The 25,335-nt window shown below is 50.7% G+C and overlaps 1 protein-coding gene and 1 pseudogene across 1 annotated transcript in view; both read left to right on the forward strand.

Moving 5' to 3' along the window:
* Positions 1-2,585: 2,585 nt before the first annotated feature.
* Slc25a37 (solute carrier family 25 member 37) overlaps positions 2,586-25,335 on the forward strand; it is a 42,121-nt gene continuing 19,371 nt past the window's right edge. Inside the window, exon 1 of the mRNA XM_052732860.1 lies at positions 2,586-2,923. Within this exon, the coding sequence (XP_052588820.1) occupies positions 2,714-2,923 (210 nt within the window). The 5' untranslated portion in view covers positions 2,586-2,713. The remainder of the gene's footprint in view (positions 2,924-25,335) is intronic.
* LOC128107795 (40S ribosomal protein S23-like) lies at positions 5,949-25,020 on the forward strand (annotated as a pseudogene).

Consider the following 25,335-nt stretch of genomic DNA (forward strand, 5'->3'; position numbering starts at 1 on the left):
TCCCCCATCCATGTTGCCATGTCAACAGGTGGTGTCATTTTTCAGGGCTTGTTTAGGTAACCGTATTGTTGCAGTTTCCTGGGGGCCACTTCTCTGTCTTATAGACAACACTGTTGCTGGGAGGTGGTGGCGAACACCTTTAAATCCCAGAACTTGGGAGGCAGAGGCAGGGGGAATCTCTGAATTCAAGGCCAGCCTGGTCTACAGAGTGAGTTCCAGGACAGCCGGGGCTACACAGAGAAACCTTGTCTTGAAAAACCAAAACCAAACAAACCAAACAAAATAAAGCAAAAACAACAACAAAACCACTCTTCCCCAGCAGATGTCCCGGTCCTCTGGTCCTTATAACCTTTCTGTCCCTTCCATATCCATGTTCTGTGAGCCTCGGGTACAGGGGTTGAGTTGCAGATGTAACAGTTGGGGTTGGGTACCTACCTCACGGTTGCGTGTCCTTTGCAACTGGACAAGCTATGGCTTTCTGTGATGGTCTCTATCTGCTGCAAAGAGAAACTTCTTTGGTGAGAGGCGAGAGCTACGCAGTAGTGAACCTTTAAAGAAGAATTTAAAAATCTTTTGACTCTGAAGATTAGAGTCATATTCACATTTGCAAGAATCTCCTGCAATAAAAAAAAAAAACAACTCAAGGATAATCTTAGTCACTGATAAGTTGAATTTCTCCCACCAATGCCGCTGTTGCAAATTTCAAACAGTTTCCCATTTCCTATCCATTAGGAGGTGATATTATTTTATTTTTAAAATCACAGAAATAACATACTAACTGAAATCTGAAAAACAAGAGTCACAAGTCATTTCACTTTTATTTCTGTGCACAGACATTCTGTGAGTGTCATGGCCACAGAGTTGTGCTGTGTTTTTTTTTTTTACCCAACAGTGTATGAATCATTTCCTTTGTGATTGCCTAACAGAGCCACGTTTTTTTTAGGGGCTGTGTAATATTTCACTAATACACGTCATCACTTCTTCATTTCCCCTCTTACTGAATATTTAGATAGCTCCTACAAATAATGCTTCCAAAAGCTTTGCATATGTCTCAGGCCTTCATGTCTGGAATCCAGAAGTGGGATAGGGCATTCATATGTACTGGCTGAAGAAATCCATTTTTGTTTGTATGTCACAGGGTCTCCCACTGAACTCAGGCTGGTCTGGAACTTACCATATAGCACAAACTGCCCTCAAACTAGTTGCTATCCCCTTGCCTCACACTCCTGATTGCTGGGATACATCCTTGTGAGTGTCAACAACTTCTGATCAACAGTTCTGAAACAGGATCGTTGTCAAAAGTTGAGGCACATTTCTGTCACCTTTGTTAAACAGTAATCTGGTATCTACTTTCACAGTCTTAGAACGTACCTGAAAACTACTAGGACAGTTACCCAAGACTAGCAAATGGTGCCCTTGGCCTTGACACTTTCACTGTCCTCTTTTGACGTGGCCATCGCTGAATCTGGGGCTGCCTGAGATGTGCTGACCTGTAGCTTGGCAGGCACAGTATCCACAGGGTCTCCTCCACCCTTGCATATCTCATTGCCCAGTCTTGCTGCTCAGAAGTTTTCTCTAGATAAGTGAGGGAGGCCCAGGGTCTGGAGATCAGTCCTCAGCCCTGGCATAGGTCCTAATGCACGTGAGGATGGAGCCTTCCGTAAGCAGGCAGACCTCTCCTTTTTGATTTCTACACTTAACCTCAGACGGAGCAAGGAAATATTAAGTTAAAACACAGCATCCTGGGCTCCGATTCATTGAAGGAGCCAGTAGGGATGGCTTTAAAAGAATAGTCTTAAAGGACAGGCAGACTTTGTTGCAAAGCTTTATTCAGTCATTTGGGCACTCTCTCTGTAATATCAGCTAAGGACCTTACAAACCCAAAGTAAATGACCCAGGGAGCTGCTTAGTGAAGGGTTCTGTTCCTGCTGCTATTGTCTTGGTCAGTCCAGGACAGGGTGGCCTAGGGTCTTCAAGAGAACAAGAGGAACACATTTAGCCCTTCATGGTTTTCAGAGAAGAAACACATTTCCCAATCAATGAGGTTCTCTCCAAACAAACTAGAAGGGGGGACCTTGAGTGTTAATTGTTCACTACCTGGAACGTGCCCTAGTGGAGCACAAAAGGTACCATTGATATCCAGGTGTGCTCTTGATTCTAGGATACATCTCTCTCCCTACTCCAACGTCCACCCATCACGCTTCATAATTCACATTCCCAGTAATCTTCCTCCCCTCCTACCCGACCTCTAGCCTAAGGAATGCTGAAGCTGGGTGACCAGTGTCTGCAAAACCGCGGGTTCTGGGGACAGCCCCTGCTCCTCATATTGCAGTTCTGGGTTTATCCCTTCTGCTGACTCTCCCCAGGGACCTGGCTGTCCCTTGCAGATGGTCACCACTCCTTAGGTAGCACAACTTCCCGGGACACCCCAACGTCGGCTCTCGCCCCCATCCGGTTGCTTGGAAATGTGCAGCGGGCTGCGACGTCACACAGGGAGGCGGGTGCCCGCTGCCGGGAGCACCAATAGCGCGGGCGCAGCCGGCCTCTTCTTCTCCAGCTATTGGTGCTTCGGGCCGCTCGGCTCCACCCCAGCCCGCCATGGCGTCAGCCGCCGCAACCCGGGGGAGGAGGTTCCCACTTTAAGAAGTGAAGTTTTCCTCCCCCTCCCCTCCTGCCCACCTCCTGCCGCCTCCCGCGCCCCGCGGGGCTGCGGATGGAGCTCCACCGAGGCGGCGTGGGGAGCCAGGCTGCGGGCCGGAGGATGGATGGGGACTGCCGCGATGGCGGCTGCGGCAGCAAGGACGCCGGGTCGGAGGACTACGAGAACCTACCGACCAGCGCCTCGGTGTCCACCCACATGACAGCGGGAGCGATGGCCGGGATTCTGGAGCACTCCGTCATGTACCCGTTGGACTCCGTGAAGGTGAGGCGCGCGGAGGACTGTGGGGGAAAGGAGCCGGGAGAGCAGCCGTAGCAGCGCGCGCGTTTGCATCCCGCGCAGCCCCAGCCCCAGGGCAGCGCCGTGAAGCCACGCTGCCGGTCCCTCGGGGTGCAGAGACAGGCCAAGGGGTCTCTCCCGGACTGGGCGCGTGCAGCCCGGGCTCGGAGGAGCGTGCTGCGTCGCTCCTTCCGCGATGCCCTGGGGGAGTATTCCCAGATCCTGCCATGGAGCCCCACACTTTGGTCCTCTTCGCGATCACCGGAGGGGGGGGGGGGGGCAGGGGAGACGGACACAAAGTGGTGAGCACTCTGTGCACGACGGTGGCTGTGGCTTTGCGCCGTCTGACCGGGCGGGCACTGCACGTGCGAGGCTTCCTAGGGAGCTGGCCACCGGGAAGCGACCGCAGCGCTCCTCGGTGAATCGTTCCCCCCTCCCCCTTCCACCGGGCAGCGCGCTCCCTGACCCCGGCGCGTGTCTGCTGCTCTGGGGTGGTTTAGGGACTGGGGACGAGCCATCAGCGCCGTGTCCCCAGGCTCGGGACAGCTCTTTAGGGATCTGGGATCGGTGACATGCCGCGTGACGCCTCCCTTCCCACCTAATTCTACTGGGAGGCAGTGGGACCTACAGGGTCGTTTGCTGTCTTTTGCTTGCTGCGAGGTGGACTGGCAAACTATAAGGCTGTGGGTTGTGTAATAGACCCCGTTTGACCTGGTCACTTCCCAAGGTAGTTTCGCATGCGCTTCTGTCAAGAGGCGGTTTGAACAGGTGAGAGTCTTAGACTGAGAGCTGCCTGTGCTGGACCTGGAGAGGCCCCGCGAGAGATGCAGGAAGTAATACTTGTAGTGACTTTTAGGGGTGGAACTCATCTAATACTCAGGGGACATCTCTGAGAGTTAACCTATGAATAAACACGAGGCACGAGGGATGGGAGCAGAGGAGCTTGCTCCCAGTCTTAGATGCTTGAATTCTGAGCTGCCCCTCCAGTATGCTTTGGGGGAACTTGTCCTCACTAAGTGACAGTTGTTTTGTAAGGCAAGGGGTCATGTCTGTACACACAAAACAGTCCCTTAAATGCTGCTGCGGGCCCCACCTGAGCAGGTGTGAATATTTGGGTTTTCTCAGAGCTGGCAGTCAGTGGCTGGACAGGCCAAGTCCAGTGAGAACAGACACTGGGCATAATAAGGTAAGGCCTGTCTTCCAGCTAGCTCTCTGCCAGACCTAGTCATCAGTTCTGTCCCTCCACTGTCCTCGTGGGGAATCGTGGGGGACGTCTTAGATTTTCAGATCACCTCAGAGAGACCTGGGACACACACTAGATGGCATTAGTATGGGAAAGAACAGATCAAATGTGATGACATGTTCTGCAGTCTAAGGTGTCTTGGTTAGAGTCGGGGGAAAGTTAGGAGCTATTAATTGACTTGGAGATGACATTCCATCAAAAGAGCCCTTCCACCTGGGAGGCCTGGTGCCTCGTTTGCCCTGAATTCTGGCTCAAGGATCACTTTAGCTTCCTTTGGAGGTTAGAAGCAATTATTGATGCCTTTTGGTTTGTTTGACAGTCAAGGCTTTTGTCTCCTCTGTGTAAGTAATGCGCTGTGTGTTTTGTTCTCCCACACTTTGCCCTGCCTGTCTGGATTCAGACCTTCATCTGTGTGCTTGAGTCTTCCAGAAAGTTCTCATCTGTGGATGGACAAACATAGGGTATAAACATAGGGTGTGTGTGTGTGTATGTGTGTGTGTGTGTGTGTGTGTGTGTGTGAATGTGTGTGAGAGAAAGCCTGTGTTTTGTGTGAACTGTGAACATGTGTGTGCTTGTGTGAACTGTGAACATGTGAGTGTGTGTGAATGTGTTTAAGAGAAAGCGAACTTATGTGAATTGTGTGTATGAATGTGTGTGTGAGCTGTGTGTGTGAGAGAGCATGTGTATTTGTGAGTGTGAGTTGTGAGCATGTTTGTGAGCACGTGTGTGTGTGTGTGTGTGTGTGTGTGTGTGTGTGTACCTGCATTGACTGTCAAAAGTTATGTTTGCACCTTATACACTTGCTTACACAATGAAGTTTTTCATTACCAGTCATCAAGTTCTCCTAGGTCTCAGATTCTGATCCTGGCTGTGGGTAGTGACCCTGGGGCTCTGCAGGTCTCAGTCTCACAGGCTTGGGTGTGAAGTTCCTTTTGTGTTCTCCTGCAGCTTTCTTGGGGTAGCAAGGATTTTTTTTTCTTTCTTTCTAGTTTTCAGCAAAGACAGAAAAAAAAAAAAGACAGAGGTTAAGTGGCACAAGCTGTATGACTCCAAGCAGGCAGCAGGTGGGCCAGTGTCTGTCCAGATCATCACAGCTGTCTGTGGCTAGCCCGAGGTGACGGGGACATAACTAGGCCCCGGTCATGGAAATGTGTCGCGTGGGGAAGACCACAGCTGCGTCCCTCTTCAATATTTTGGATGATGAAGACTGAGTAATGGAGTCAGGAGACCTGGGTTGGGTTGGCAGCTCTTCAGCTCACTTGCTCTCTGCCCTGAGCACTGATGCGTGCCTTCGTTTTATGGTGGGGAAAATGGGCACACTCCCTTCGCCTTTAACTTGTCCCCCATCCATGGCACACCTGTTGTCCTTTTAATTATCACCACTGAACCCAAATGCATGTAAGTCATGTCTTGGAAAGAAAACAAAGTTTGATTTTTGAAAAGGCATTCCTTTTCTCGCTTTGAGCTTGTCATTGTTAAGTGTGAGTGTTGAGTCAGCCTGCTTTTTTCAGACTTGCTATCCTAGGATGTGTGAGCTGTGGAACCCAGGGCAGGTCCTCTGCAGCCCTAAGCCTGCTGAGCTCCTTGGTTTTGTGGTCTCAAGTATAGTAAGAGGACTTGTGGATGTCTACTGTTCTAATGCTGAAGTGGCCTTCTCGTGAGATTCTGTCCCGCTCCCAATGCCACCTTAATGTCCAGGGTTTTTCAAACTGTGGGTTTTTCGATTCACCAGTGGGCCGAGCATTTGAAAGACAGGTTGGTGACAGCATGGCATATAAGCAGGTATGGCTTTGGTAGGAAGAAACCCTGTTGAAGTTCTGTTTGGGTCGTGTTCCCTAGAGATAGTGAAAAAACACTTCTGGCCAGGCCAGATAGTGCATGCATTGAATCCTAGTACTTGGGAGCTGAGCGGGAAAGATGGAGAATTTGAGGTCAGCCTGAATTCATAGTGTGAGTTCAAGACCAGCCTGAGCTACGTAGCAAAACTCCATTTCCAAACAAAGGATGAGCATCATAGCATCTGATGGTCCATAATCGGCAGCAATAGCCTGAGGTTATTTAAGTCCCTATTGGGAAGCCTTTGCATCAGTTTTTCCAACCTCTTTTTCTCTTGGTCTTTATAGCCCGTGGCAGATGGGAATGCTTCATTTAAAGACAGACTGGTGGGGCCTCTGAGTGCTCCCATGAGTATAACAACCAGTAGAGGGGTACCAAGTCAGGGATGTAGGATGCCTGGGTGTCTGCAGGCTCCTACCCAACTGTGGCTTCTCTCTACCCTGGGCTTGCAGCATTTTCCCAGGAGCCTCTAACTGGGTGGCAAGTGGTAGGGTGGCTTAGACTGGCCTGTGAGGTGGAAGCAAGAGCCCATGCTCAGAAGTGTTCAAGACTGTAGGGCGCATGCCAGGTGGGTGGAGGAGGAAATTCCATCCAGATTAGGCAGAGACCATGCAAGTCAGCTTGGTAAGCACAGGGAAGAAAGGAAACAGGAAAGATTTGAAGTGGGGAACTTCCGCTGACCCTTTCACAGCCCTTCTTGAGTGGCTTGTCAGGGAAAGCCCTGCTCTCTCTCTTCCTGGGTGAGCCCTCTGTCCTCCATGCAGGGAACAGCTCCTCAGGTGGTCCTGATGGGTATCTTGTAGGGGATGGCCTAGGCATCGCCACAACCTAGCCTGCCTTCTGGGACACCCCACAGCTCTTGAGTTTTTCCGGTTGATTGGCAGAGAATGCTAGCAGCTGCCAGAGCCCCCCACCCCCACCCCCCACTTCCTCATGCTTTAGAACAAAGTGTAGGACAGGTGATACCAGTTCAACTTCAAGAGGCCATGAAGTCCCAAATTACTCTATTCCCTGGAGCAAAATGATGGGACTCTCCCTTCTCGCTCTGTCTTCTCTTCCCCGCCCTTCACTGAAAAGCACTTTTTGGACAGGTGGGTTAGGAGCAGACATGGAGTCAAACACAGGGTTCAGGCTTCTCTTCAACTACAGCTCTTTCCTTCTTCCATGACACCCCAGTGTACGCTGATGATCGTATCTGCTGCCTGCATCCCATTGCAAAGTTGCACCTTGACCCCCCCCCCCCACATTCATTTCCCCTGTCCAGGAGTGGAGGGACAGCCTGGGTGGGGCACAAAGGTTGGAGGACAGCACCCAGAGCAACAGTGAGTAGCAAAGGGGACTCGGCATTAAAAAGAAAATTAATTATTTTTAAATTAATTTTTGTTTGTTTTTTGAGACAGGGTTTCTCTGTGTAGCTTTGCGCCTTCCCTGGAACTCGCTGTGTAGACCAGGCTGGCCTTGAACTCACAGAGATCCGCCTGCCTCTGCCTCCCGAGTGCTGGGATTAAAGGCGTGCGCCACCACCACCCGGCTTAAATTAATTTTTAAAACTGATACATAAACTTTAGTTAATTTATTTAGACAGTCTCTCTATGTAGCCCTGCCTGGCCTGAGACTCACTGTATAGCTCAGGCTGGCCTCAAACTCACAGAGATCGGCCTGACTCTGTCTCCCGAGTGCCGGGATTAAAGGTGTGCACCACCATGCCGGGTTTCTTAGTTAGGGTTACTATTGCTGTGATCGAACACCATGACCAAAGAAATGTGGAGAGGAAAGGGTTTGTTTGGCTTACACTTCCATAATACTGCTCACCATTGAAGGAAGTCAGGACAGGCACTTAAAACAGGGCAGGAACCTGGAGGCAAGAGCTGACGCAGAGGCTATGGAGGAGTGCTGCTTACTGGCTTGCTCGGCCTGCTTTCTTATAGAACTCAGGACCACCAGCTCAGGGATGGCATCACCCACCACGGGCTGGACCGGCGGGGCCCACCCCCCGTCGATCACTAATTAAGACAATACCTAACAGCTGGATCGTACGGAGGGCTTTTTCTCAGTTGAGGTTCCCTCCCTTCAGATGACTCTAGCCTGTGTAAGGTGATGTAAGACTAGCCAGGGCACCTGGCCACTTGAGCGTTCTCACATGGCGTGGCACTTGAGGTGTTAAAATTGTTCCTTTTTTATTACTGTGCACGGGCATGATGTGTGAATGTGGGCATGGTCATGGTAGGGTGCACATGTGGAGGTCAGGGGACAGCTTGGTGGAGTCAGTTCTCTCCCTCCACTTCTGTGTGGGTTCAGGGGACGGGACTTGCAACATCTAACACTTTATCTGCTGAGCCATCTTGCCTACTGTGCATCTGGAGCTCAGTGGTGTGTGTGTGTGTGTGTGTGTGTGTGTGTGTGTGTGTGTGTGAATTGGCTGTGTTTCTTAAGTCACACAGGGGCAAGTGTTCATGGCTGGGGGGTGTGCTCTCCAAACTTCTTATTGGCCAAGAGACAAAAGATCCTTTTGTCTCTTTTGAAGTGACCCATGTCAGGCCTCTAATTCCACTTTGCTTTGCCTCAGGCTTTTGTGTGTGTGTGTGTGTGTGTGTGTGTGTGTGTGTGTGTGTGTGTGTGTGTGTGTGTATGTATGTATGTGTGTATGTGTGTTTAAAGATTTTCTTAATTACATGTATGTGTATATTCCTGTGTGAGTATGTGCATGTGAGTGTAAGTGCCCATGGAGCCTAGAGGTGTCAGATCCCTGGGAGTTGGAATTAGAGGTGGTTGTGAGCCACCTGACATGGGTGCTGAGAATCAAACTCTCCCGGTCATCTCTCCAGAACCCCTCCCCCACCTTTTCTTTTGAGACATGAAACTCACTAGGTAGCCCAGGCTAGCCACAAACCATGCCAATCCCGCCTCTGAGTGCTGGGATTACAGGTGTGAGCCACCAGACCTACTGGACTTTGCCTTTTGGTTGCAGATGACTGCCTTCCCTGCTCCTCCCCCTTCACCTCCTCCCCCTCTCCTCCCCTCCCTCTTCTAGTTAAGACAGTAGGGGGGCCTCTCTGGAACCCCATTCCTATCTCCCTTTATACTCAGTCTTTCCTTTCGGGGCACTGGTGTTTGTAATCTGAAGCAGTCTGGCCCGGTCGGTGCTGCCCAGGGCCACAGCACCGCAGCCCTGTGGTTTTGGCTTTGCTATTTCCTGCTCCGTCTTGGTCGGACTCCCAAAGCTCACCTTAAACTGGCCTTTTCTGTCCTTGGAGTTCACATCCCAGTGTTTGGCTTACAAGGCTGAGGCAAAGGCCCTAGCTCTCCTCAGTTCTGACTTCCTTATCTATAGAGGGGGAACCCTAATTCCCATCTTGCTTTCTCTTTCCTGACCCCACCTCCCATCGATTGCCTCTCCCCTTATCTGTTCACTGGACCCTGTGGGAATGTCTGTGGGCATCTTCCGCTGTCACCGAATGCTGCTGCTTCTTGTCCTCATATAGAGTCCATCTCTCTTGTTAGTGTTGGGGAAGTATGCGGACCTCTCACCTATCTTCCTGGCAATGGGCCCCAGTTCTCACCTGTGTAATCTTGAAATAGTTTCTTAGCCTCTCTGGGCCGGTTTCCCACTTGTAGAAAGAAGACATTGTTCTCTTGGGTGGTCAGAGGGTGAGGTCCTTACAATGCTCAGGACAGCAAATGATACAAGGGGGATGCTCTCCAAGAATGCGCCTGCTTCCTCCTCCTCCCCTTCAGTAATATGACTATAGTCACTGTCCTTCCTCCAAGGATTTGGACATTTGGCAATCTGCTCCTCTCCAGATCTCTATGGATAGGTATGGCTAGGCCGGACAATGCAGGTCCCTGTGCCCACTGTGTGTGTGTGTGCGTGTGTGTGTGTGTGTGTACAGAAGTGCATGCATGTGTATGTGAATCTCATTGGCCTGGACTTGCTGATTCAGCCAGGCCCCAGGGCTCTGCCTGCCTCTGCCTTCCCATCGCTGGGATTACAATATACACCTCCATAGCTAGTTTGTGTGCTCACGTACTCTTTGTTTTCTCTCCCTCCCAACCCCCTATTTATTCATGTATTGATTGATTGATTGACTGAGACAAGGTCTCAATGTGGAGTCCTGGCTTTCTTGTACTCACATGTAGACCAAGCCAGCCTCTAATTTACAGAGATCAGCCCGCCTCTGCCTCCCGAATGCTGGGATTAAAGGCGTGGGGTTCTGGGGTTCAAATTCAAGTTCTCTCTAGTCTCACTCTCCCATTCCTCACACCCTGGAGGTCACCGACTTTCATCTCCATGGGTCCTTGTCCTGACGCAGAGCATTCCTGCCTCATCGTCTACCGCCTTCCCTGGTCCATTACTGCAGCAGCTGCCAGGACCTCTGTTTCTCTGCCTTTGCTTCTTCACACTTCATCCTGGAAAGCTCCTCTGCCTACTGGGCAGCTGAGCCCTTGGGTAGTTCAATACTGCCCCCATTGGCACCCTGTGGGCCCTGAGCTCTGGGTCGGTCCTTCCAAGCCCCATCAACTGCTTCTGACCACCCAACTGCCTCTGCCTTCCACACTGCCACAGATCCATCTCTTCCTAGCTTACAAAGGAACCAGGACCCCGGCTAGGCTCATCTTCTGGTCAGTGTCCTTCAAGCTCTCTAGTTTTCCAGCGCTCATTGTGAGGGAACAGGTGTTTCTTGTTCTTGTAGTCCAGTGGTTCTCAACCTTCCTAATGCTGAGACCCTTTAATACAGTTCCTCAGGTTGTGGTGACCCCCAACATATTCATAACTAATTTTGCTAGTGTTATGAATCACAATGTAAATATCTGATTCATACGAGTCATAATGTAAATATCAGATGCAGGATATCTGATATGTGACCGGTCCTAGTGAAGGGATCTTTCCATCCCAAAGGGGTCGCATCCCACAGGTTGAGAACCGCTGCCCTAGGGGAAGTTGACAGTGGCAGGGAGGTGTGGTGTTCATGAACCACCCAGATACCACAGGACTCCTGACGCTACATCTAGGGCACATGATTTAATTTCTATCACCTCAGGTCCCTTCCCTGCAGACTGGGGGACATTATGAACCACAGACGCACCTTGTGAGGTTACTGAAAGAAAAAAAAATGTGACACTGTATGCCGCGTCCCCTGCTTGCTGAGGCTCTCAGTAAACTGCATGAAGTAGTCACCTATTTTTGCCTTCCTTGTTTGATCCATTCCGGGGTCATTAGGCCCTTCTTCATCCACCTAGCTCCTTCTTAGCATTTCTGCTGATTGGAGCCAGCCCTGTTGTCTCAAATAAGCAAGCCCATCCTAAACTTTTCACCTGGACCCTGTGGGCCAGGAAGTGCCACCCTCCTGTTTTCTCTTGTAAGCAAACAAGCCCTGGTTGTCCCTTTCCCTCCTCCGAAATAACCAGTGTTGTGAGAGGGCTGTTGTCTGTGGCCTCTGCTTCCTCACCTCCCAGTTTCTGCACCTGGCTTGTTTTGAGACAGTGTCTCTGTCGTCCGGGATGGTTTTAGACTCACTTCATAGCCAGTGTTCACCACGGGACTCCTGATCCTCCTGCCTAAACCCCCTGGGGGCTGGGATCACAGGCCGGGCACATGGCTCCCCTGGACTTTCGCACCCACCACTCTTTGGATACTGTTAGTGATCTTGGGTTTTGCAGCTGGCTCCCTCCTGGGCCTTGGGTACTTGCCCTGCACACCTCAGTCTCCCAAGCTCACAGGGAGTGTTTGGGTCTTAGATTCCATCGGGCCTGGTAACTCCGCCATCCCTTTCTCTCCCAGTCTCCAGTCCAGGCACTCGGGAGCTGAAGCCCCACTGGTCTCGATGACATCATGTATCTCTTTTTGGTGCCCCCTATAGCCACCCCTGGACACAGCATGTCTGGACATTATGACCTGTTGGTTTAGCCTCCCTTTGCCTCGCCTCAGTGCCCTTCTGAGAGCCTATTCCTAACTCCTTGGTATATGACATCTTCAGCTTTTTCCTGGCTCCTGCTTGTATAAACGGAAGACTTGTGTATCTCCAAGTCCAAGGTCTCTTTAATGTGTTCCTCCCTCCCTGCTGCCAGGCTTTAGGGTGTTTGGACTTGTCTTCCTGGACTCCTTATCTCTCCTCTCTTTTCTGTTTTTCTCTTTTCCTTCTAACACACTTACCATTTGTTTGTTCGTAATATTTAAATTTTATTTGCAGTTACGGCATTCTTTATTACTTGCGGAAGAATATCAGCTTCCAGTAGGCGGGGCTTGTGTTCTGTTGATCTTTAGACATTTCCATGTCCTGAATGAAACACCACAGGTGTTAGGAAGCATTTGGGGAATGAATTCCTGTGCTGTCCATTCTGCAGAGACCGCCCTCCATAGCTGCTCCTGTGCACCTGACCTCAGAGCCCTCAAGATTTATCCACCTGAAGTCAGAAGTGTGATAGCTCCAGATGCGTGTCACATCTGCTCTGAGACACCGTGACCAGGATCCTAGGCACCACAGTTTTCCATAGGGAAGGTTCTATGCCGGGGCTGCCCATAGTGTTTATGATAGTCAAGCTGGGATCCTGCTGTAAGGGTAAGGTTGGCTCCCTGACATGGGTCGTCTAGCTGGTTTCCATGGTGCCAGACCCTGGGGAGTGGTGAAAAGCAGCCCTGCCTTCCTACACTTCATACCCGGTGACCCAAAGGCAGTACTTTCACTTGGCCTAGAAGGATGAGGTGGGAATTGTCGGGTTCTGGAGTGGCCAGACTGCTGCTTTCTTGAACGTCTGGAGTTTAGACCAATGTTACCTGGCCTCCTTTGGGGATACTGTTGACTAGTGATGGTCAGTCCTGACTGCTCCCACCCTACGATCTTTAGTCACTCTAGCCGCACACCCTGGCTCACAGAGGTGCCTTTGAAAACATCCCCCCACTGTGCCTGTAATCCCAGACTGCCCAGGATGCTGTAGCTTAGTCACTCAGGGGCCACAGCCTTAAACCGGTGTCGTCTTTGCAGAGAAAATAAAATGTGTTGAAATTGGGAGAAATCCCAGCCTGCTGGAGGCAGCAGCTGCACAATGGGTTTAGGAGATGTCTGTCCTCTGATGGTCGAGTTTAGCCTCTGTTGCCGACGGCACTTCCTGTGTCTGATGAGCTCCTGGGTCCATCACAGACATGGCCGGGCAGAGTCCAGTTCCAGAACCCTGAGGTCTGGCTGTCCACGTAGTAGATGGTGCGTGCCGTGGCTGGAGGAAGCCCCTGTGCTGTGGGATGTCTTTCTGTATGCTGTGAATGTGTTGCTCTGATTGGTTGATAAATAAAGCTGTTTGGCCAATGGCGAGGCCGAATAGGGTTAGGTGGTACATTCAAGCTGGAGAGAGAGAAGGAGAAAGGAGAATGGGGCAGATGCTGCAAGCTGCTGCCAGGAAAAGCACCCCTGGTCCTGTATTTCAGCGTGCCGATGGTTCTTATCCCCTGGGATGGACGGGAAGGGTGCTTCTGAGATGACCCTGTCGGCAGGGGCTCAGAAGAGGTGTGTGCATGTCCTGCTTATTGTAGCCATCAAGCCAGGGGACAGCCTTATGTATTTAATCCTCGGTCTTGCCATTAAGGAGCATCAGTGTTGGGAAGGTCATTTCTCTGAGCTGTGTTAGAATTCCTTTGTCCACCAGGGCTGCACACTTCTTATCTGCAATTGGGAAGAGGGGCCATGCTTGACCTGTCTTCCGTTTGGTCCCCTTGCATCTTAGAAGATGATGCAGCCAGTTCTGACAGGAGCCCAACTTTTTTTTTTTTTTTTTTTTTGCTGTTGTTGTTTTCTTATTTGAAATGGGCTTTCCCATTGTAGCACAGGCTAGCCTCTGACTCTTAATCTTCCTGTGTCAGCTTCCCAAAGTGCTGAGATGATGTAGCACCTTTCCATGCAGAGAACACAGTGTTTTTTCTATCTTTCTCTCCTTCCCTTCCTCCTCTTCCTCCCCGCTCTCCCTCCCTCTCTCTCCCTTCCTCTCTTCCTTCTGTCCTAGTGTGTGTGTGGGTGTCATGGCATCAGAGGTCAGAGGACAGTTTTGGGTGCTGATCCTTATCCCCCCTCTCTCCTTGAGACCATGTCTCTTGTTTACCTCTGCACACGCCAGGCTAGCTGGCCCAGAAGCTTCCAGAGATTGTCCTGTCTCCACCCCTCGTCTTGCAGTAGAAGCAATGAGATTACACACAGTACTGTGCCTGCCTATATGTGGGATCTGGGGATTAAAACTCAGGTTCTCACTTGCGTGACAAGTGGCTTTTCAGGGAGCCACCTCCTTAGCCCGGGAGCACAGCTTTAAAGCTGTATGCAGGTTGCTCCATCATGCTATTTATTGTTAAACCGGGCTCCTAGGGAAAGGGGTAAAGCTAGCCCTGAGTTCGTGTAGGACAGTGGGATTCCCTGTGGCTGTGGCCTTGGCCTTTGACCTCTTACCCTGTGGTGTCTTCAGCTGCCTGCTGCTGTCTTCCCCTGGGACCCAGGGCAAGAGGAGGTGACCATCAGAATGCACAGGGCTGTTGCTTGGGGGCCCTCTATGGATTTAGGATTGCACACCCTCATTCTAATTTTGAGAGTCTGTCCTCTGCAGCACCCGACAAATGAGTCTGGGGAGGTCATGGGGAGGGAGACCCCTGGATCAGCTGGCTCATGAGCTTGCAGAGACCAGCCTGGTCCAGGGGTGAGAACGTTCACTGCCGGAGCAGGGGGAAGGTGGGGACAGAGGTAGGGAAAAGGAAACAGTGCTGGGTCAGAGGCATTGCTTTTCAGAACTGGGCCAGAATTAATGGAAAGCAGGAGTGGCCATGAAGTTAGGGTTTGCCTAAGTGCCCCTTACTGCCCCAGCAAGGGGACGAGAGAAACTTGAGAAGGGACAGTAAAGATGCAAGGACACTTGCTTTGGAGGCCGGAACTCACATGTGTTTCCTCGTGGGAAGGTGAAGGTGTGCCTGGGCATACTTCTCTGCTAGCTTTCCTTCTGTTCAGTGCAGATGGCCACGGGAGCCCCGTGCATGAGGACTCTCTGCTCCTGCTGACCAGTCCTGGGTTAGAGAGGGGCTCCTGAAACGGCCACTTGATGGAAACTGAGTCCCATTGCTCCTGGAGGCAAATCGAGCAACACGTGCATGGACCTACTGACCACACCACCCTGGCACAGGAGGCGGCATGGGTGGCTCTGTTTCCTGGGTGCTCTGCTTGGGGATGGACCCTTTTCTGTGCTGGATAGTCACTCAGAAGAAACAGTAGACAAGATTTAGTCTGAAGTAGAGCGCAAGGAAGTACCCAAGGGAGTCTCTGTCGCCCTCACCCCTCCTTGTGCATGTGTGTGGTCTGCAGTGTACGTATGCACGTTTGCACGTATGTGGGCACGCATATGTGTATGCCAGATCTGAGTGTGTTTTTACGGAGACTCGCTTGATGTCAGGTGTCTTTCTCAATTACTCTCCTCCGTGTATATTGAGGCAGGGTCTCTCAGTTGATCCCCCCCCCTCCACCAGAGCTTACTGATTGATTCATCTAGTCTAGCTAGCCAGTTTGTTCCAGGGGACGGCTGCCTCCACCTCCCATGTGCTGAGGTTATAGGTGGGCCACCGAATCTGTCGGGCATTTAGGTAAGGTTCTGGGGATCTGAACTCTGGTCCTCACACTTGTGCGGCAAGCGCTTTATTTGCGGAGCCCTCCTGCAGCCCTGGAGCACCCTCCTTAATGAAGCTGTACATCAAACTATTTTTCCCCCCCTTTGGTCTCATAGCTTTTCCAGAAACATCCGAGTTCTAAGCACTTGTACATGCCAGGAAAGGAGAAGGGTTCAACGAACCCACTTCCAGACTTATTGAAGACTGACAAATGCATCTTAGAGGTCTGAAGACGTCAGCTCACAAATGGCCTTTAATTATAAATAGATCAACGCTCACAGTCTGCGAGTTGGATTAACTCTTAGCTACTTCTTTACTTCCGGCAGACCCTTTCCAGTTCTGGATTGGAGTTGAAGTTGAAAATGCCATGTGCTATTATGGGGTGCATAGCTCCATGACCACAGATAGTGGTGGGCTCCGTGGACCCTCAAATGTAGAGTTCCTCTCTAAGGCTTGTGAGCAGGCATCGGTCAGTATGGTGGCATGTCCCAGAGCTTGCTCTTTGCATTTTATGACAGGGACGCCCTAAGCCTGAAATTCTCTTTCAGACCCCGGAAATCAAAAGTTACTGTAAAGATGGGCCGTCCCCAGAAGCTGCTGCACAATTGAGAGCAGATGTCTGATCTCAGAGCAGCCAGAGAAGGGACCAGGAAGCACAGGGGAGTGATTTTTTTTTTTTTCATCCCAGAGGCAGGGACCCCAAGCAGGAGAAGTGAGGCCCATGTTTACTTTGACCAGGGGTATATTTACTACGCAGCAAGTGTGACTCCGACTCATGGCCTCTGTTCCTCGGGACAGTGTGACTTCTAGGTGCTCTGTAGACTCCCAGCCAGAGCAGTTCTGCCTTGAGAAGAAAGCTGGGAGGGAGAATTGCTTGCAGTGCATTCTGGGAGGGGAGCCAGCTGCGCACATCCCATTTTGGGGCCTGCCTTGTCCCTGAATTCCAAAGTGCCCGCCTCCAAATTATAGTTTATTTTGTCAACATGAAATCACCAACAACCCTTCAGGACTGCAGAGCCTTCATCAGGCAGCTCCAGAATGTTGGATGACTCCAGCCCCGCCCTGGAACCTAGGGGAGAATGTCCCAGATGTTTCTGGAGGGCTCTGTTTATAGCACTCCCGACTCTAGCCTGCTGGAGACCTTTCACAAGTTCATCACCAGGAAGCTGAGTCATCCAGGGGTCAGCTGGCATGATCAAAGGTCATTTAGTGCTGCCAGCAGCACAGATAGGGTTGGCTGGGCATTCGTGGGGAGCAGTGTAGGAATGATAGAGTAGATGAGCTCAAGGCCCCCCTTTAGCATCGCCTCTCTGAGGGTGGGGTGGGGGTGGTGGCTGCACATCCTGGGGATTTTCACAGCAAAGAACCATCTCCTACTTCATTCACTCGATGATGTCTTTCCTTCCCTGAATTCAAGGCCAAGGTCAGAACCAAACAGAAACACAGCGCAGAGGATAAATGCCTTCCTATGTTGCATGTTTGGGTTCAGCTTGGGCTCCCCACACTTAGTAGGTTTAGGCGACAGCAGTCCCCGCAGTCACTCACCCACATTCCCATTCCACAGTCCCATGTGCCCAAGTCCCCTTCTTTCCTTTCCTGTGTGTATATGTGTGTGCGCACATATGTGTGTTTCTAGAGGCCGGAGGACAATGCTAGCCATTATTCCTGGGGTACTTACTGTCCACCCTCTGGTGTTTCATACCCATCTCCAGCTTCACCTTCTCCAGCCTTGGCATTGTTGCTGTTTTGAGTCAGGGTCTCATATGTGTAGCCCAGACTGGCCTAGAACTCACAGAGATCTGCTTGTCTCTACATCGTGAGTGCTGGAATGAAGGGCCGGTGCCACCCTGCCGTTTTGAGACAGACTCTCACCGGGCTAGGCTGTTAGGCAAGCCAGCCCCAGGTCTACTTCTCTTCCCTGCCCGGGTGCTGGGATTGCAAGAGGGAGCCACTGTGGCTGGCTTGTTTTCAGTGTGGATTCTGCACAGCTGACTCAGGTCTTTTGCGGGTACTTTTCCAGTGACTGAGCTGTCTCCTGAGCCACAAGCAACTTTCTCCTACACATCACCAGCTTCGCCGTCCTCAGCCTTGGTGTCCATATTGCCATCACTCCCAAATCTAAATCAGGTCCCCTGCATCTGATCTCCTAGCACCGCCTAGTTAGGACATTCAGAGTTTGGAAATTATGTGAGGGATTTGGGATTTCCTTTTTCTCCGCTACTAGATCGTAACTATCTCAAAGGCCAGAACCCTACACACCTTGCTGGCTGCTCCCCACAGAAGTGTACTAATGGGTAGCTTATAGGAAGATCTCTCTGGCAGAACAGCATGCCATTTTTCCCTGCTGGGGACCTCTGCATCCTGGACCCACTCTCACCCTGGTCCCTCATGGTCTGTCACTCATGAGAACCCTTCTCTCGGGCAGCTTTGTTGTAACTCACACACCCTAGTTCCTTCTTTCCAGGGAGAAGATTTTAGTTAGCCTCAGTTCTCACTCATAATGGAAGCCAGCTTTCTGTCTTATTTGCATCCAGAGAAAAATCTGTCTCCCTCCAAAGTGTCAGGAATAAATTGTACATGTCACATAGCTTCAGTTTAACAAGCAGGCCCTAGAGGATGAAACCTGAATCTTCTGATTGATCCTTTCCTGAGGCCCTTGAATGTCATGCTTAGGGTTTCCTACCTGGTGTCACTTTCTTTGGGTAAGAGGTAAAAGGTACTTGAAGTAAGGACACTGGTCCAGGTAGCCATGACTGGTCTGACTGCACATATATCTCTTTATGTTGTAGAGATAATTTAATAGTAGAGTTTGTGCGAATTCTGGCCTCAGGAATTTATCCCCAAATCTTGGACCTCTAGTACCCCCTGAACTCTGGGGCTCGGCTTTGTTGGTGCTCATGGCCTTGATCATTTTTCCTGTGTGTTGTGTCCCAGCCTCCAGAGGCACACAGATTCACAGTAGATAGTCTGCGGGACGGCTTCAGGCCCTGCTTTGTGCATGCAAGTGGAACCATGTTGGCCCCCGACTCCTTGGCCATTGTTAAAATGTTTCAGTGAGGCCCAGGGAGCAACAGTGGGTGATTCTTACAGGAGACAGACACACAGATGCATCACCTGATATAATTACAAGTAGAGGAATGAGCAAGCGAAGCCTGGCGACAGGATTAATGTGAATGCTGCTTTCTTCCTTTGTTTAATGGGCTAATCACTGGGCACACTTTAGAAGGTGCGGCAGTGTGAAGGGTGTGGAAGCCAGCCCTGTAGAAGCTGGCAGGGCCGCACCCAATTTGGAGGCATGCACAGGGTGCCAGTCTCCCAGTCCAGTGTGGATTTCAGCTGAGCTGTACCCACTGAGTCCCGCTCCACACCCCCCCCTTCCTTGGTATCAATGCCGAGGGCTGTGTCTTAGGGCCACCAGCCTTGTCACCCACCTGGTCAGTTCCCTGGTGCCTAAACAGCTGGGGTGTGTTCTGGGAGGGTGTCTTTTGGGGTGGCAAGCGGCTGGCACATGCTGGGGAAGAAGTGCTGCGTCATCCAGCCGAGTTGGCCCATGGGAAGGAGTTTTGTGGCCTGAGCATTTTGTCTTTCTTTTTGGAAGCCCGAGAGTCCCTGGCCTTGGCCTTTCAGATGCTTCCTCCATGTGCTTGGCTAGGGACAGTGCTGTGTTTGGGGGGCTGACCCTGCAGACAGACAGACAGACAGACACCTAGCTCCCGGAAGGTGGGCCTGCAGGACACCTCAGGGAATTCTGAATCCAGACTCTTGAGATACATCCTTGGAGCCAACTGTAGGTTAAATCTTTTTGAAATTGAGGCTGAATATACATAAAATATGTTGTTTTGCCCTTTTAAAAACTTTAAAAAAATTTGTGTGTGTATGTGTGTGGGGGTGGTGGTGGTGCATGTGTGGGAAGACCAGAGATCAACCTTGAATGTTGTTCCTCAGGAGCTGCCCATCTTTTTTTCTTTTTTAAATTTTTAAATTACATTGATGTGTGTGTGTGTGTGTGTGTGTGTGTGTGTGTGTGTGTGTGTGTGTGTGTGTATAACATGTGTGAGTGTTTTGCCTGCATGTATGTCTATGTACCACATGTGTGCCTGGTGCCCACAGAGTTCAGAAGAGGGCATTGGGTATCCTAGAACTGGAGTGGCCGATGTAAGCCACTTGCAAATACTGGGAACTGAACCCAGGTCTTTTACAAGAACAGCAAGCAAGTGCTCTTAACTGCTGAGCCATCTCTCCAGGCCTTGACCTTGTCTTTTGAGAGAGGGTCTCTCTTTATCCGGAACGGCTAGGCTGGCAGGCAGAGAGTTCCAGGGATCCACGTATCTCCATCTCCAGTGCCTCTGTGCCTGGCTTCAGCGTGGGTTGTGGGGACTGGGTTTGGGTCCTCAGGCTTGTTTGGCAAGCACGTTACCAACTGAGCCACCTCTTGCCCTTTCCACCTTTGGTGGTGTCCAACACTTCTCCTTTGTGACGTGGCCAGACAGAGCCAGACTCAGACTTCTTTTCATCTTGCAAAACTAAAACCCATCCCTTAAATAACAAGCTGCTATTCCCCTGCCCCCAGACCCAACAGCCTTCATTCTGCTCCCTGTCTCTTTGAATGCCATTCCTGCCTGATGTAACCAGAATCTTGTTATGTCTGCCATTTTGCAATTGGCTTATTTCAGTCAACATGCCTTCCAGGTTCATCCATAATGACCCTTTTGAAGGCTAGAAAGTATTCCATTGTATGGCTAAGATCACATTATCTTTGTCTGTGATGGACAACAGGACCCTTTCTGCCCCTCCAAATACCTCGAGAGCCTGCTTTCCTTTCTCCTAGGTGTATCCCCACAAGTGGAATTGCTGGATCCTTGGAAATTCTGCTTTTAACTTTTAGAAGAACTGCCTGAGTGTCCTTCTAACATTCCCACCAATAATGAATAGTGTGTTTGAATGAGAATATGGCTCCCGTAGGCTCATGTATGTTTGAATGTTAGGTCTCCAGTTGGTGGAACTGTTTGGGAAGGATGAGGAGGTGTGGTCCTGTTGTGGGAGAGGTGTGTCACTGGTGGTGGGATTTGAGGTGTCAAAGACTGTCATCAGTTCCAGTCTCTCTCTCTCTCTCTCTCTCTCTCTCTCTCTCTCTCTTTCTCTCTCTTTCTGCTTCTCTCTTGAGGATGAGATGTCAGGTCTCAGTTACCGCTCCAGCGCCATGCTTATCTGCTTGCACCTTGCTCCCCACCTTGATGATCCACCCTCCGAAACTATAAGCAGGCCCCCAATTAAATGCTTCTTTTTATGAGTTGCCTTGGTCATGGTGTCTCTTCACAGTCATAGAGCAGTAAAACAAGCACACGAGGGCTCAAGTTTTCCCGGTTTTCCGCCCGTCTACACCTTTGGTTCTTTTTCTGACAGTGTCTCCGTCTACAGCCCTGGCTGACCTTGAGCTTATGTGCTTCCTGTCTTCACTTCTCAAGTGCTGGGATCTTAGGTGTGCACCACCATGCCTGTCCAGGTGGGCTTAAAAATTTTCCTTTTTTTAAAAATACAGATATTTTAAAGCTGCAAATAAGTCCAATGTACATTAACGCTGGAGGCTTACCTCCTTCAGCTCAGCACTCCTACACACTGATGCACTTTGTTTACCGATGGTGCTACCAGTTATGTAGATTCTGATGTTTGATGTTCTAGATGTCTCCTTAGAGACAGTGTTAGCCCCACTTGTTCATTCGGCCTGTGTTTGCAGTGGTACTAGATGGTGAACAGAAGCACCAGGAATCTGCCTGTCAAGCTTCTGTGCTGGTGGGTTCCCAGAGAGGTGACATGATGGTTCAGTGTCCCTGTGGTGGCCGAACTGCACAGGAATTTGGGTCTCCTAACTTCCAGAACATTTTGGAGAACCATCTCTTTGACAAAGCGAGTCCCACCATGTCAGCATTTGCACCGGGTGTACCTTCCTAGAGAACCTCAGGGGCCAGAGCACCTGTATCCCATCTCTGGGCTGTGGGGAGGTCCGGGTCCTCCAGGGCCACAGGGGGCATGGACAGGGGAGGGAGGCCTCCCTATGCCCAGTCCTGCAGCTGACCCCGACCCTCACCTGTCTGCCACCCTGGGGCAGCCACACTTCCCCACACTCCAGAAGGCATTGAGCAAGGCCAAAGGCTTGCCATTGAGGGGAGCTTGGTCCTAACAGAGCACACAGCAGTCTCAGTGTATCTTGGTACTCAAGGACTGTCTCCAGTCCTGGGCTGGAACTTTAGTACCCAGTAAAGGTGAGCCAGGAGGCCAGGTGAGTGAGCTTCCTGGAGCCCTTTTGTTTGCGACTTTTTTAGCCCCATGTAAACTGATCGGAGTGGCAGCTCCCCATCCTCCATGCTAGTCAGCTGTCCAAGTTCCTTCTGTTATATAACCAGGATTAATTTAAGCAGCTCTGTCCCTTCATTCAGAAATGACAGGGAAGAGGAGTGACTGTGGGAGTGTTGGCGTCCCTCACGGGACAGTCTGGGCAAATCCCCTCATTCCTCTGGGCCCTAGCTTTCCTTCTCTTGAGTGGGATGGCAGAATGGAAAGGTACCTCAGGGGTGTTGAAGTCTGCAGGCAGTGTTTATGGGTGGATGCACTCCCACCCTGGGCAGATCTTAAGGACACCCTTCTTCTCCAAGCAAGGAGTGTCGAAGGAAGGAATGAGCACAAATAGCAGTTTCTAGGAATCTGGGTTTTTTTGTGTGTTTTTTTCCCCCCCAAAACAAAAACCAAACCAGGGGCATTAGGTCACTGCTGGCCAGATCCAAAGTAAAGGGCTTCACTCTTTCTAGCCTTTCTAGAAGGTGGTGCTGTGAGGAACCTCACTCACACAGACAAGGAAACACACCGAGGAGATAAATCATTGCCCGAGGCTACACTCGCTGGAGGAAGAAGCCTTAGCCTAAGATGCCTCTCTGGAGGCTGCACTGGTGGCCAGGGGCCATCGGGGAGTAGAGGTGGCCTAGCCTCCAGCTCCTTTGGGCAGAGACCATAGGAAATGAATGTTGTGGCCTGAAGTTGTTCAGTTTATTGTCATTCTATTTAGTAGTCTAATGAGATTCTGTTTAAACCTGTCATGAAGTCCTGTGTGCCAGACATCTTTCTAGTCCTTTAGCAGCCAGCTAGGAGAACCCTCCTTCAGGCTAGGTGAAGCTCCTTTCGATAGTGGATCTTGGGGAGAGTCCAGGCATCCTTATTCACAGAGGTGACTTTCTCTTTCTCTCCCAGGTAGGGAACACACTACAGCCTCTTTACAAATAACTGCCACAGAGACAAACCCTTATTGAACCCTCGGCCACTGTACTAGCTGACCAGTGTGCTTCTATTTCCTCATTCCTTCATCTTGGGAAGTACACAGGTCTCTGCAGGTGAGGCAGCTGAAGGTCAGAGGGTTAAGTAATTTGCCAGGCTACACAGCTGAATTAGAACTTCAGTGACTAGGTCATAGAGGACTGGGCTATCTTTGTGGCCTGGCCTCACATCATCAGCTTTAGCGCTGTCCCTGATGGATGAGTGCATTAGTAGGTAGATGAACTTGTAACTGTCCCTGCCAGGAATGTAGATATCCTAAGGAACCCTGTCTGGCCCTCCTTTTGACTAGCAGACTGTTGAGACAATGCAGCCCAAGCTACTGGGATTTCCCGCAGGAGTCTCCTGCTTAGAGAAAGGAAGAGGCTGGAGGCTGGTGCTAGCCGGAGGGGGAGCTTGGCTCCAGGGAGACCTCAACAGTTCTGACAGTGTGTCGACTACCTTGCAGGAGACCTGAGCTGGGGCAGTGATGGGCACTTGGCCTAGAACGGCTTACCTCTACATTCCTCTTCTTCTGTTTAAGTCTGAACCCCACGGCAGGACCCTGAAGATGGAATGGGGGCACCACTGGATCTCTGTGTTTCTCTTCCCAACGTGGCCACATTGAATAGATCCCCTTTTCTCTGCTTTTCACAATTACTTGTTTATTTAATTGGCTCATTGGAGACAGGTGGCTGAGCCTAGGTTGCTGGGACTGGCCCTGACTGCCAACTCTTCTCCATGTCCCACTGTCCCCAGCCTTGTACCTAGTGCCCCAGAGCGATGCCACCCTCCTCAGGTGTGAGGTCTCTCCTGAGTCTGTCCATCCCATCCCATCCCATCCCATCCCATCCCATCGCATCCCATCGCATCCCATCGCATCCCATCGCATGGCATCCCATCCCATCCCATCCCATCCCATCCCATCCCATCCCATCCCATCCCATCCCATCCCACCCCATCCCACCCCATCCCATCTTCATGGCACTGAGATGTCTATTAGCATAGTGTCCCTAGACAGAATGCACTTCCTTGAGAGCAGTGGCTGTCTCTGAGATGCCTTGGGTGGATGGTGGAAGTAGGCTTCCACCAGACTCGGAGACTGGGTTTTCCAGCGACTGGCAGAGGGCGAGGTCCCTGACCAGCTCTATGTTACTTTTCCTTCGTAGCAGAACAAAGCGGGAGGCCCATGGGGGGCAGAACTTGGAAGTCAAATGAAAACTTTCAAGGTAGCCGCACCATGCCAGACAGCCATTGCCGGCAGAGCCTCAGCTCCGTCTTGCTTATCTTCCTGGATTCTTGTTCTCTTGCACACAGCGGGAACCTGCCCGGGATGGGTTGATAGGCTTCTGTGGTGCTTGCACGGGGACTCCTGGGTTAAATTTGTTCTTCACTGTGGCATGCCAAGCTTACCTATGCTTTGTGAAAATAACATGCTGTTTCTCCAGTTTGTCTTGACATCTTGTCCTTACTTGTGAGTGGAGTGTTTACAAGCCATTCAACTCCTCAAGACTGGCTGAGTCAGTGGGAGGCTTCAGAAGTTCACTTTATTAGCAGGGAGTCGAATTGTGTCTCTTGGAAGCATTAGCCTTTGAATATTGGTACATTTTGAATATCCTGTTTAAAAACCATGTTGAAATTGAACTGCTGCCCTTTTGCAAGCTGAGCAAGTGTTGTGATCTCCGGACTGCCAGGACATTCTGCAGTCACCAGTGGGATCCAAAGTGGCATGATAAACAGTGTAAGAAAGCCCACTTGGGCACAGCCCTGAGGGACAATGCTTTTAGACGTACTTCTCATCAAGAATGGCAGGAAGATCACAGCGTCTGTGCCCAGTGACATCTGATTGAGCTTCATCGAGGAAAACCATGAAGGTTTGGTTGCTGGATTTGGTCCAAATGGTCACACTGTAGGTGATATTCCTAGAATCGTCTTTAAGGCTGTTAAAGTAGCCAGTCTGTCTCTTTTGGCCCTGTTCAAAGGCAAGAAGGAAAGACCAAGAACATACATTTTTGACAATGGAAACACAGTAATAAATTTATGTATTCTGAAAAAAAAAACCCCCAAAATAAATTGAATTGCTATTGTAGCACAGCTGGGAAACAGGTCCTTCAGGGGGGAGGCTTGAGACAAGTGCTCTGACCCACTGAATGGATTGATGCCCTGATATGGGGATAGGTTGGTTCCGTGGGAGTGGGGGAGGGTCTGACAAGAGTGTGTTTGGCTGGATTTACTGTGTTGCATGCATCTGCCCTTCTGCCTTCCACAATGCAGGGGTCCTCCCCAAATACTGGGATATGTACTTGGTCTTCCAGGGCTGTATGTAGCACTGTGACCCCCAAACACCACTGCTGTTCTGTTATAGCAGGAGAAGATGGACTGAGACAAATCCTGATT

The sequence above is a fragment of the Peromyscus californicus genome, unplaced genomic scaffold, assembly GCF_007827085.1.
Source record: "Peromyscus californicus insignis strain IS unplaced genomic scaffold, ASM782708v3 Scaffold_12__1_contigs__length_115047231, whole genome shotgun sequence".
NCBI lineage: Eukaryota > Metazoa > Chordata > Mammalia > Rodentia > Cricetidae > Peromyscus > Peromyscus californicus.